We start from the raw sequence: 13968 nt of genomic DNA, 5'->3' as shown, positions 1-13968 counted from the left end.
ACAACAACTGATTAGTCGACGTTGCGAGTTTTAGAGAGAAAAGTTCTGCGAAAGATTTATGGTCCTTTGCGCGTTGGCCACGGCGAATATCGCATTCGATGGAACGATGAGCTGTACGAGATACACGACGACATTGACATAGTTCAGCGAATTAAGAGACAGCGGCTACGCTAGCAAGGTCATGTCGTCCGAAATGCCGGAAACACTCCAGCTCTGAAAGTATTCGACGCAGTATTCGCCGGAGGAAGCAAAGGAAGACTGGCGCGCTGTTGAAAATTCGGCTTACGCATGTGTATGCGAATAAAGAAGAAGAATGGTGAGAAGCTACTTGAAAGACAGAGCTTTGCTTTGCTGTACCCCTGAAGGACCACGTCACTTAAAGGTGAGCTACTGCGAAGAGATCAATTCTCGGCCCAGATCTCTGGAATTTCTGCTATAACGGCATATGAAGCCCCGAAATGCCTGACGATACATACCTAGTCAGCTAAGAAGACGACACGGGGACTTAAACTTCCCTTAATCATAGAAAAACCTGAGCTGGTATTACCTATGTGTATGTGCTAGACTCTATGCTTACCAACTGAGCACAAATCCAACTTATGAACAACATCAAAGAACTGACTCAGTATAAAAGAATGCTTCTAATGTCGATCTCACTATTGTCTTGTTCTACGGGAACATGCAATACAGAGTTATGGGCAGACTCAATGAAGAAAAGTAACCGACGCAAAGAAAGAAAAAGTGTATCACAAAGCTACACTAACAGTAGGAACGGCATACCGCATAGTTTCAGGCGTATCTGTAACAGTGGTGAACAGAAGCACCGCCATCGGCTTACTAGCATTTGAAGGAAAGAATATGTGAACATTGAAGAAACAAGGAACAAATGCCATCAACACAAAAGAGGAAGTAAAGACTGACACCTTGGAAAATCGTTAGGAGCAAGAACGTCATTGCATATGGGCGGCTAGGCTGATCAAATATATCAAAGATTCCAATATCAAAAGTCCCACAGAAAACATGTCGAAGTGGATTATTATGAGTATACTCCACAGATGTTATCCGAGCACTGATAGACGAAGAGGCGTCACATACCCTATATACAAGGACGCAAACCAGGACGGCGTCGAACACAATTATGTCAAATGCAAACGCAGGCAATCAGTGCTTCAAAACGAAGAAAACTGAAAGAACGTGAAGAATACTACAGAAAATGTTCTCTGGTTAATAAAGCGGGACTTCAGAAAAAAACGTAAGTTCTAAAGCGAGAAATATAGAACACCACCACGAAGAAAGCCCAAAGCAGTTCCATGGTGGACAACAGTTTTTAGTTAACTACAAATTGCACATACTGCTGTGGGCGAAACATTCATTAAATTGTGTTTGGGGACTCAAATTTCTGGTGCCGAAACGTTCAGAATGTTGATAATTGTGATAATTGTTTGTCGCAAGCAAGTGCTTTTGATTAATACATCGTACGATCTAAACGATCTTACAAGCATCGTTGGAATATTGGAAGTATCAGTGAAAACCATTTGAAACCATTTGCTTTCAAAAACTGTGAAACTATGCTTTCCGACTGCTTATGACTCGGCAACAGACGATCAAATGGCCGAATATCGTGGCAAAGGTGAGCCGAACACGTTAAAGCAGGTCTTCTTTGATTATCGATATGACGTGCACTCCGAATATCTTCCGTTCGGCCAAACTATCAACAGTGGATACTATTGAAGTGTTATGCGTCGTTTGCGCGAAGCTATACCTAAAAAGAGACCGGAAGTATGGGCCGACAACTCTTGGTTTTTGCACCTTGATAAGGCAACGTCGCATACTGCACTGATTCTTCGTGAGTTTTTCACCAAACTTTCAATCAATATCGCGCCGTGACCACCGTATTAGCTTGAGTTATCTCCGTGTGATTTCTGGTTATTCAGAAAAGTCAAACAACCGTTCCACGGAAACCGTTTTGAGCCAATTGAAGACATTTAACGTGAAGCGCTACGCGCATTAAAGGTTATTCCGTAAATTGACTTTCACAACTGTTGCGAGAATCGGAAAAAATGTTTCGCAAAAGTGTATTGCGGCCCAAGGAATTACTTTGAGCGGGATGGCATAGGTTTTGAAGAATAAATTAAGAATTTTAAGAAATTAATAATTTTAAAATTATTAACAAATTCTCTTATTATTTTTTGCTCATAGTAGTATACGAAGAAGATGTGTTGACTGAACGCCAATTCCAAAATTAGTTTACAAAATTTCGTTCCGGCAATTTCGATCTTGCGGGTTACATAATCTGGTAAATTTGAAAAGTTTTGATCACAATTCTTTATAAGATTTTGTATTGTGGGCCCGAAGTATTTGTTTCTTTTACCAAAAAAAATCTGCTGAGGGCATCTGCCTTTGATAGAGTCGATGAGTTCACAACATCGTGGACATTCGTGAGTTCTAGGAAAATATTTTTCGACTATTACAACAACATACTGAAATATTTCATTTCGTTTTTGATGTCTTCTTTTGATTTTCGAAGCATTTTGGCTTCAAAATTTTGTTCACAAAAATTACTATAAATAAATTTTTTAAGTATCCGACACATAACCTAAAATTGTTGCAAAGTGTGTAAGCCAAAGCTCTTCTACGTTGCCTTCAAGCAATTACAACTCATATGCTCGTACTTTGATAGTATTTACAAATTAATATTGATTTAAGGAAAAATTCTGTCTGACTCACCTATTTGTGGCACGTCATACTGCCGCTGCCCTCGCGCCGTACGCAACATCAGCTGGCTGGCGATGGAGGAGTAACCGTTAGTCGCCGCCGCAGCAGCCGCTGCCGACATGCCATTGGCGGCACCGACGCCACCAACGCTGCCGGAGCGCTTATGGTTGGGATGCAAGAAAGAATCTTGCTTTTGTGACGGCGTCTGCTGTTTTTTGTGTTGTTGTTGCTGCTGCTGCTGCTGTGCCTTCAATTTGGCAGCAGCCTTTGATAAGCCCGTTGCTGGGCTGGCATCATCAGCAGTGCTAACCTTGCCAACCTGTCTTGGCTCATCTGGTTCTTGCTGTTGTTGTTGTTGTCGTTGTTGTTGCTGCAGCTGATCACTCTTTATAGCCGCATCGCCGCTGGTTATTATAGGTGCGGAGGAACTTTGTTGTTGCGTTGCCAATGCGTTCAAAGCGCTTGACAATTTGTTATTGCTGTTATTGTTGTTGAGGTCATTGGTGCTGTCATTTAACGGTATATGTTTAGTGGCGGTGGCTTCTGAGTTGGCCAGCGACAGTTTGCTGTGGCGCTGTGGCTGCGCGCCGAAATGATGTAATTGTTGTTGTTTTAGTTGCTGGCCAAATATATTGCGTTGCCATTGCTGTAATTGACGTTGCTGTTGTTGTTGCTGCGAACGCTTACGCTGCCACTTCTGCTGCATGTTGTTGTTGTAGTCAACGCCGTAGCCACCGTTGCGGTGCTTAACGCCGCCGCTGAATGTATATTGCTGCTGTGGCTGCGTTGACTGTTGATGACGTGCTTGTTGTTGTTGTTGTTGTTCGTACTGTTGCTGCTGCTTCTGCTGCTCGCGTGTCGGGTGTAACACATGTTGGCGGTGGGCTTTCGTCTCGGCTTTGTCATGCGACTCCTTTTCGAATATTTCTTGCAAGGTGTGCGACGGACTATTCTCCAACTCTTCAAGCGTGCGATATGGATTCAACAGCAATGGAAAACCGTCATTCAGATGATGCGGACGACTATTGCCGCCGGCAATGCCATAACCCAAACCGTCATCACCCCACAAACTGCGATGCTCTGGCGGCAACAGCTCATCCAAATACTGATAGCTCTCTAAATCGGAGAGCACATCGTCCATCTCCGGTTCAGCTTCAATTAGCTCATCCAACTCATCGATGGGCTGCGGCTCCGCATACTCTTCACGTTCAGCTGGCTCGACTATACGACCATACTCATACTTCCTATGTGCACCGCTAGCCAAACGTGCTCTATCGTATTCACGCTGCTCCTCATCGACATACTCATCATCCTCCACGGCCGCCGGCTCTTTAACAACACTGCCATACAACGGACCACGTGTCTGTGGCAACAACAGCGACGTATAGTCGCTCTCCACATCGTCGACGGGACTCATTTGTATGCGACCAGTAATAATGGGACGTCCATGATGACCGGTACCACCGCCACTTGCCAGCGCTGTCTGCTTCGCCAGTCCGAGTAACATGAGACGTTCGCGTTCGAGCTGTGCTCTATCGGCTAATTCCTGTGACAAGCGGCCGGCATTACCCAACGGATTGACAGCGGAATTGCTAAGCGTACGCGAGCGCCCAATATCGCCACCACCACCGCCGCCGCCGCCGCCACTGCCACTACCGCTGCCGCCGGCATGCAGATGTTGTGCATGCTGATTGGCGGAGAGTATGTTCAGCATTTGATTTGTATTGACGGCGGCATTGAGCTGTGCGGCGCCGCTACCGCCATGACTCGTTGGCACATTGACACCGCCGCCGCCGCCGCCGCCGACGCTACCCAAGCTCGCGCCATTGCTGTTGGCGCTTGGTCCATTCAAGTGTAGCGCATAAATGCCGGCTTGAATGAGCAGCACACAAACGATGGTCTGCACGAGCGAGTAGAACATTTTCTTTTTGTTGATGCGACGCAAACGCTCAAGTAGACGTGCTATTTTTGGGGATTTTCGCGTAACTACTTGCCGGGGATTATATATATATATAGATGACTAGGTGTTTGCAATTGTAGACGAAGTGGTTTCGGTCTGACAAAAGGTTGCTCTTTTTACTTTATTTTTTTTCTTGGTTTTTGGGAGGGATTTTAGTTTAAATGCCGCTTTGCTTGTTGAGTGGGAATCTCTAGCTAGTCTAACTAACGCGTAAGACTGTTTTTTGGCTTCGTTTTTGGGTATTATGATACTAGGGCGCGTACGTCGAAGTCTAAGCGGCCATACGCTTGCACACAAAAGTCTTCATTCTCTAACAGTCTTTCGGTTTTAATGGTTTATATGCAAGTGCTTTTGCTTGCCACCGTTGCACTCGTTAATTTCACTGTTGATTTGTGTTTTTTTTTTGTTTTGTTTTTGGTTTTTTTGTTACTTTGTGTTTGTCAACTAGTGCTGGCCCTTATGCCGCCAATGAAACTCGTTAGTTTCCAGCAAAGGCAAAACGAGCTTTCTTATCGTGGCGTTTATGGCGTCTTGTCGCTGTCGGCGCCTATTCACCAACTTTTTCCGTTGTTTGCCGAAATTGTTGATTGCTGCCTTATGTTGCCTGCCGCTTTGTGTGCTTCCCGGCTTGCCGTGTGTGTAGTGCCCGCCTAGTCCCTGCTTTCGTACAGGACGTGTTTTTGATCTTTTGCCAAAAGTACGTTTCCGCTACTGTTGTGTGCCTGTGTGTGTGTGTGTGTGTTTCCTGCGCCTCGATTTCCTCTTACACGTTACACGTCTCGCTGCGTCGTTGATTTCTCTGTGATTTTGGTGTGTTTGTTGTGCAACTGGCTTTTATGTTCAACTGTTTCCGTTCGTTGCCTGATTTCTGTTGCCACAGTTGCCACTTGTTTTTTTTTAATTTTTTTTTATGGTTTTCGCTACTTTTGCGCTGTGCGCTTTGTTTTCATCGCTGGCTATTATTTGTCGGTTTCGCCTTTCAGCGTTGGCTCAACTGCCAACGTTGTATAACACGCCGTTGAAATGGCAATTTCGCCGACTTCAATTGTCTGTTCGTTTGCGCTTGGCTCGCCAGTCGCGCATACACTCGTTGTTACTGTAATCCCTCAACCGATTACAATAATATTTGTGTTGTTTGTTTCTTTGTTTGTGTTTAGGGTTTGGGGGGTCGTTGCTGCAATTCGCTTGTTTCTCGTAGACGTTCGTTCGTTCGCCCTTAGTATGCGGCCGGTTTCATTACCAACACCCCGTATTGGTTGTTTGTGTTGTTGTTTTTTATTTTTGTTTTTTTTTATAGTTTTTTGGGCTCTATTGCAAACGCCTGCTCACTTGGCTCGCGCAACTAGACTTCAGTTAGTGTCTTCCGTCTGTCTGTTGCGCTGTCTGTCTGCCAGTATTTGCTCGTAGCTCTTTCGTGTTGTTTGTATAGTCGATTTTTTCTTTTCTTTCAGTCTATTTTATGGCCTTTTATTATTAGTTTTTCTTTTATTATTAGTTTTTATGTTCACTTGCTGGTTCGTCTTTTGCTAGCTTTTTCTAGCACGCAGCAATCTTGTTATATGTCAGTGGAGACAAAATCGATAATCGACTTGTTGGCCGGTTCGCGTTTACCGTTAGCAACTCCAGTTTGTCTCTGTCGCGTGTAACTGCGGCTATGCAGCTTATGTTGTTAGGGTCGTGTCTATATATGTATATATGTATGTAGATATATAGGGTTCTTTCTCTCGTCTTAGCGCTTTCGTGCGTTGTAGTTGTACTAACGCACACGCCTATAGCTTACGAGTTTTTGAGGAACTTAGTACAGCAAATTGCCTGTAAAGACGCTTCACTTAGTTTTTTTTCAGTTATAGTTTTCACTTATGTATATCTTTTTCCACAAATTTTTCTGGCATATTTTTCATTTATATTTTCCAAGTTTATTTCTTTTTCATAAGTTTATCTGAAATATTTGTCAATTTTATTTTTCACCTTTGTTTTTTTGCAAAAATTTTTCGGAAAATTAGTTCACAGAGTATACATATGTATGTTATTTTTTCCACGTTTTTTTCGCAAAATTTTTTCTGGAACATTTTTCAATTTCCACGTTTATTTTTTTCGAAAAAAATTTTTGAAAAAAAAAATTTTCGAAAAATTATTTAACATATATGTACATATGTATATTACATTTTTTTGGAAAATTTTTCAATTTTTATATTTTTCACACACATTCTTTTAGAAAAAATTTACGAAAATTTTATTAAATTGTTCTGAAATATTTTTCAATTATATTTTCCACTTTTATTCTTTTCCTTAAATTTTTCTGGAATATTTTTCAATTTCATTTTTCGGGTCTATTCTTTTTTTAATTATTTAACATACATTTGTATATTTAAAATTTTTCTGGAAAATTTTTCACATACATATGTTTTCCAGGTTTTTTTTAGCAAAATTTTTTGGAAAATTATTTCACATATGTACATACATACATATGTATGTATGTATATTGTAAATTTTTTTGGAATATTTTTCAATTTTATTTTTCAAACATTTTTTTTCGAAAATTTTTTCGAAAAAATTTTTCGGAAAATTATTTTACATATATTTTAAATTTTTCTAGAATATTTTTCAATATTATTTTTCAAACATTTTTTTCGAAAATTTTTTCGAAAAAGTTTTTCGAAAAATTATTTTACATATGTTTTAAATTTTTCAATCGTATAAGCGCTTATTGCTTCTTACGACTAAGTGTGCTATTTGCGTGACCATGGCTGTATATTTTAAATTTTTTTTTGGAATATTTTTCAATTATATTTTCCACGTTTATTTTCTTCGCAAATTTTTTTTTTTTATTTTTTTCACATTTTTTTTCAATTTTATTTTCTACGCATATTTTTCTTCACTTTTTAATTAATCTTCACAGTTTTTAGTACCGTTATAATGTTTCGCTGTTGCTTTGAGGAACTATTCAGCCTTATCAGCGCTTATGTGCTTTGCTTTCGCACTTTACTCGTTGCTACCTATGCCCGATCGCTGCGCTAGCACTCGCCGTCTTACAAATTTGTGCTGCTCACTTGCTTTTTTGTTTTTGCAGTTATCGTTTCAAGTCGTGCCTAAATGTTTAGTTTCGCCTTTGGCTACACACACTTCAATCTACGTCTCGTCTAACTTTAGCTTCCAACTAATTGCCTTTTCGTGTTCTATGGCACTCGCTTTATTTTTGTTGTCTTCGTGCGATTGTTTTAGACTTCGTGTGCGTGTAGATGCTATGTATATATTAGCGTGGCACGACACGCACTACTCACACATGGACGACGTACAGATTTATTTTTAATCCGCTTACTTACTTTCACCACGCTTAAGCGTTGTTGTTGTGGCGAAAATCGAATTGCCACACGCAAACTGTTGCTTTTGTGTGTTTGTGTTGCGGCTATGAAAAGCTTTGCGCTGCTGATCCTTTGCGTTGTTGGCTCTGTGTCACCACGCTTAGCTAACTCGCAGACTTTTGACCTCAGCGCCGTCGTTTATGTGGTTCAACTGGCTTGCGGAACACACGGGGATAGTGCTGCGCGGCTTTGAGTTCGAATTTATTAGTTTTCAGTGTGCGATTGCTGGCTATTTTCGGATTTTTCTGATTTTCGAACGCAGCTTCGTGTGTTTTCACTAAGCCGACGTTTTGTTGTTGTTGTCTGGACTTTTTTGAATACCGTTAATATCTGCACGTCTAAGGCTCCACGACTTTTAGTCACCACACTTCACCTTTTTTGGCTTTTTTTTGTTTTTTTCTTGCTTTTTTAGCACACTAACACACTCACTAGTTTTGCTTTTCTTTTCGTTACTTTTATTTGCTTTCTTTGCTTGGCTTTCCTTTTAATATTTCACCAAAGCTACGCAGTAAAGTCTCGCGGCTTATATTGCCTTTCCGCCAATTTAGTTGCCACTTGGTTTTTTTTTGTTGCCACTAAAATTGCCAAACCACTGCGACACTGTGGCACACCGTCGCCGCGCCCACTGCTCGCTTGCTGTGCGCGCTTGTGTGTGTGTGCGCCCTGACTTACAGCGCTTTTAGGTCGACTGCCTGGCTGGCTGGTAGGCTATTTTTAGCTTTATTCTCGCATATATATTTTATATGCTTTTCACGTTTTCTTTTATTCTGTTGCGTGTCTTCGGCTCCTGGGCAGCCTGTGTAGTGATGTATGCGCACGCGTTCTCTGTATATGCGTTTGTGTGTGTGTGGGTGTGTGTAAGTGTGGCTATGTTGCTAGTTAGGATCTTCTTTCACCTGTCGCTTGCTGCTTACAGACAATTTCTCTACACCCCTTAACCGTACTGTCTTGCTGCTGCAGTTGCTTCACTTGCCGCACTTGCTTCACTTGTGTCTTACTTGCCTTGGCTTTCGTCCTTTCTTTGCTTCTTTTCCTCACTGCTGCTGGTATGGCGTCGCCTTGCTTTTGCTGTGCACTGAATTCGAGTTTGCAGTGGTAATTTGCCTCCTTTCGTTCGCACAATCACGCTCACTGCTGGCGCTGTCTGTCTGGCTGTGTGTCCGTCTGTATTTCGCCTTGCTGTCTGTCTGTCTGTCCACTTGTCAAGTTGCTTGTGCGCTGCTTGAGACTTGACGCGCTTGTAGACTGCCTACTCCTACCTGCGCTCACTGTTATCCTTATGTCGCGTTTTTGTTGTTGTTGTTGTTGTTGTTAAGTGTCGAACTCACTTTTTCACTTAGCTTTCTTGTTTTGTTGCAATTTTCCTTTTCTTTGCACTTTATTTCGAAATCTTCTATTTTTGGTTCTTTGCACTTTGTTTTTGTTGCGCACTTATCAGCTGAAAACCGAGCTGCGAGCTCCAGCACTTCCTGCTTATGATGACAACGCAGTATTGCAAGTTTTCGGTTGGTGGAAAATTTTTCTGCGCCTGTCACTACTGCGTTTGTTTTCAGAGTTGTGTTGAACTTTGTTCGGAGTTCCGTTACTTTTGTTTCTTCATTTATTTTTAACACTTATCACTGTTCTTTGATATCTCTGTGTCCGTCGCACTTTGGTAAGCACTTGCAGTTATCTGGAATAACAGATTATTTAGAAAAAATATATTTTCTTTTGAAAACTTAAGGGAAGTGGTTGGGTGAATTATCGTATTTCGGAGTTTTAAGTTTCGGCTATTAACGGTATATTGATATTTTGGCGAGGTATCCATGTTAGCGCAACGATGTTGGTTTTTAAAACTTCTTCTTAATATTTATATATTATTTTTGAGGGTTTTAAGCATTTATTTTTTTTAATTATTTTAATTTTTTTTTAATTATTTTAATTTTTTTATTTTTCTATATTTTTTTAATTTCATTTTTCTCAATTAAAATTTTTTTAATTTTTTTTAAATTATATTCTTTAATATTTATAAATTTTTTTCCATAATTTTTTTTTTAATTTTATAATCTTATAATATTTAAAAATTTTTTAAATTATATTAATTTTGATGTAATTTTTTTAATTTTAATTTTTTTATTATTTTTTAAAACTTCTTCTTAATATTTATATATTGTTTTTAGGGTTTTAAGCATTTATTATTTTTTAAAATATTTAATTTTTTTTTAATTTTTTGCTTAAATTTTTCTATATTTTTAATTTTATTTTTTGTAATTAGAATTTTTTAACTACTTTTTAAATTATATTTTTTAATATTTATAAACTTTTTAATAATTATTTTTTTAATTTTATAATCTTATATTTTTAAATTCTTTTAAATTATATTAGTTTTTTTAATTTTTAATTATAATTTTTTTAATTTTTTAATTCTAATTTTTTAATATTAATTTTATTTTTACATTCATTCGTCTTAATTTTTCAATATTTTTTAACATTTTTAATTTTAACTGTTTTTAGTTTTTTCAATTTTTATTTGGTTTTTCTTAATTATTAATTTTTTTTTTCAATTTATAATATTTTATATTTAACATTAATTTTTTTTCGTTTTTAATATTTAAATTTATTATTTTTTTAATTTTGTTTTAACTTTTGAAAATTAATTTTAACTTTTTTAATTTAATTTTTCAATTTCCGTTTTAATTGTATAATTTTATTTATTTTATTATTTTTAAAATTTTTAATTTATATTTATGTTCTAATTTTTTTTGTTATTTTTATGTTTAATTTTTTTATAAGATAACCCGTGGCAGTTCACAGCAAAGTAAATGAAAGCCCTTTGCACTAAACCAAAAAAAAAATTAAAAATAAGTAAGATATGCAAATCATTACACACAAAAAAATATATTTTTCTAAGCTAGAAAAAAATCTTTATCGACTCAGTTTAACGGAACCAGTCCTAGTCAAATTTGATCTGAGTGCATTGACTAAGCAAGCATGAAGAAAACTAAAACCAAATGTTTAGAGTACACACCACTCAAACCCAAAAAAACCTAAGCTTTCCGACAGCAAGCAGCCTTCGCGGTATGTTAGGTTTATTTATAGCAAATATATTTAAATATTATAAAATATTTGTTCTCATATTTTACATTAACCCTGACCATGACCATGAGTCATTTCTCAAACTTCAAAATATATAATACAAATTTTTGTTGCAAGTTAAAATTAAGTTATATTTGTTTAAGTTACTTTAGACTAAGTTCATCCGTAAGCACCGAGAAATGAACACACTTGGATAGGTAGGACTGCATTTCTTTTGCGATGCTAGATCTTAAAAGTGAAACTGTAGTGTCGACAAAGCTTCATGAACCCCAGACAAGTTTTCTGAGTTGATAATTTATTAAAAAAAATATATAATAAGCCACATAACTGAAACCCTGGACTTTGAAAATAAAGCTTAATTTATTGATAACCACTTTAAAGTTTGCCTTGAAGTTGTATTATTGCACACGAAAATTAAAAGCCTTAGTTTCGAGTAACTTAAAAACCATAACGAATCATAAAAAAGCCCTTAATAAGATAAATCAGGGAGTTCACGAAAAATTTTAAGATCTTTTATATGACGAAAAACTCTCCAGTACTTAAGTAGATATTCCTGACATTGCAGAGCTAACTTGATTTTTTTTATTTATTTGGAAATATTAGAAACAATAATCTCGTATCAAAACAGTGGACAATGTCTAACTCAAAGTGTTTAGTTATTTGAGGATTCTAAGGGAGCGAATAGAAGAAACAACTGGTATAAAAGCAATAAACTATACCTATAGAGTTCACTTCTGGAACAAAATTAATTTTTTTTGCTATTTGGAAATTCTAGACGATTATGGCTTAATTGTATATTATATATATTTAATATCTTAGAATGAGTTTAGTTTTGAAAAAGTAAAACTATATAAAACTTAGTTTTTACAAGAGGTGAGCTAGATATACAAGTATTGCACCACGACCTTATGTTTATTGTGCCAATATGAGCTATTAAGTTGGATTGCCTTGGTACAACTTTTATACCAATATTGAATATAAACTTTTTCTCTAATAATATCTAAATAATATTCTAGCCTCTAAGCCTGTAGCATGACGAACAGAACAAGCAACTGGTATAAAAGTAAGCGACTGGGTTAAGCAAATGATTAAGAAGTAGAAGATTGTTATCTGGTATCTATATATTTTACAAGTGAGAAATTTTCCCTTAAATTCGAGCCAAAAAGTAGCGAATCGAAGACGTCTGTGCACAAAAAAAAAAACCAGAACAACAGTTGTCTCAAATCAAAATAATTTAAGCACTGGACTTAATTATGCTTCTCCGCATTGTGCCCTGAACAGGATGTATTAAGCTTGCCACGATGCTTGTACCATGCAAAAGGAAATGCCAGAGACTCTTTAAAGCATGAACAGCGTAACGAGCTGTGTCGAGTGAGCTGTATAAGTTTGTCTGTTCGTCCGTCGGTACATATACAAACTTGTATCGCCGCAGTTTTTGAAATAAAGGCGCTGCGCATGTTAGGCAACGGCCGATATCGGCGCACATATAGTTAGCAATCAAATTAATTGATCGAATTGAAGTGCTTGTATGGAAAACCTTTTCATTTTATAAGCTATATTCATGAAATTTGGCATGGGTTACTAGCCAAAACAGCAGTGTTCACGCCGAAGAAATTGCTCAAATGGAGTAAGGCTTCATGCTGCAATTATCATACAAACTTTATGATAAAAATGCTTAGAAGGAAAGTTTTTTGCTACTTGGAAAACAGAAAATTTGCTTTGAAATAAAATTGCTTTATACTGTTTCAGAAAAATGTACATTCTGCAATTATTTTCAAACATTTTTTCCTTGCGTTTGATGTTTAGAATCGAGTATTAAGTAATTGCTTGAATTATTGAAATATGAGACCTATTGCTCTTTTGAACCTCATTGGGTATTTATATATTTTTTTGCTAAGAACTTGGCATAAAATTGCCATGTATTTAATAATATTCAGTTACAACAGTTATACTACAAAATTTTGAGTGTCCGGAACTTTAAAGTTTTCTAGCGCTAATGATGAAAATGATAATACAAATTTCGTAATACGTAAAATATTTGGTGTTCTAGTCAAGGTTTGTAGAGGTCAAACGCCCACTATTTACTAAGGTGGCAAAAATAGCTGTACCTAATTGAAAATTAACTCAAGTCTGTAAGAGGACACCTCAAATACTCCACATGTCGCTCAGGTAATGAGTCGCAAATTTTTCCTTCAGATTTATTGTGTTCTACACTATATATAGTATATATATATATATATATATATATATATATTATTACTAGAAACTAAATTATTGCTTATCACGATGAATTTTGCTTTTGCTGCGAACTGTGTTGTGGCGAATTTCGATTTTTATATCAACATTTTCGCAATTATTTCAATACACATCACTGTCGTAGTGCTAGTAGGCAGTAATCCGCAAGTTTATTATTATAATCCCCAAGTTTATTATTATTTTGTTTTATTTTCATATATTTTTAAACACATTTCACCACTAAATTCACATAATTTGCCATTAACTGCCAAGCAATTCTTTTGTCTGTGTTTGCGGCATATTTCGAAAACTTTCACATTTATTGTTATGTTTACTCTTAGCAAGTTTTCCAAGCGCAATACACTTGGCAGCGCGCTTTCGCACAAAAATTGCAGTAATATTACTTTCTTATGCAATAAATATTTTTTTTACTAATTCATTTTTTTTTGTTTTAATATTTATTACTGTTTTTTTATTTTTTATTTAAGATCGGAAGAGCACACGTCTTTACTTATGCAACTTTTTAAATTTTTTATTTTGCAAAACGTATAGAATTATAACTAAAATTTTTATTGTAAAGCAAAATTTTTATTTTCCTTTAAAACTAAATTTTTTTAGTAT

At 36.8% G+C, this 13968-nt stretch overlaps 1 protein-coding gene across 1 annotated transcript in view; it reads right to left on the bottom strand.

Annotated features, from left to right (window-relative positions):
- Positions 1–6584, bottom strand: part of LOC120771907 (homeotic protein female sterile) — a 140169-nt gene extending 133585 nt beyond the window's left edge. The window contains exon 1 of the mRNA XM_040100190.1: positions 2728–6584. Within this exon, the coding sequence (XP_039956124.1) occupies positions 2728–4636 (1909 nt within the window). The 5' untranslated portion in view covers positions 4637–6584. The remainder of the gene's footprint in view (positions 1–2727) is intronic.
- Between the last annotated feature and the right edge of the window lie 7384 nt (positions 6585–13968).

The sequence above is a fragment of the Bactrocera tryoni genome, chromosome 3 (genome assembly GCF_016617805.1).
Source record: "Bactrocera tryoni isolate S06 chromosome 3, CSIRO_BtryS06_freeze2, whole genome shotgun sequence".
Taxonomy (NCBI): Eukaryota; Metazoa; Arthropoda; class Insecta; order Diptera; family Tephritidae; genus Bactrocera; species Bactrocera tryoni.
The sequence above is the reverse complement of the archived record's forward strand: the minus strand, read 5'-3'. Positions and strand labels throughout refer to the sequence as shown.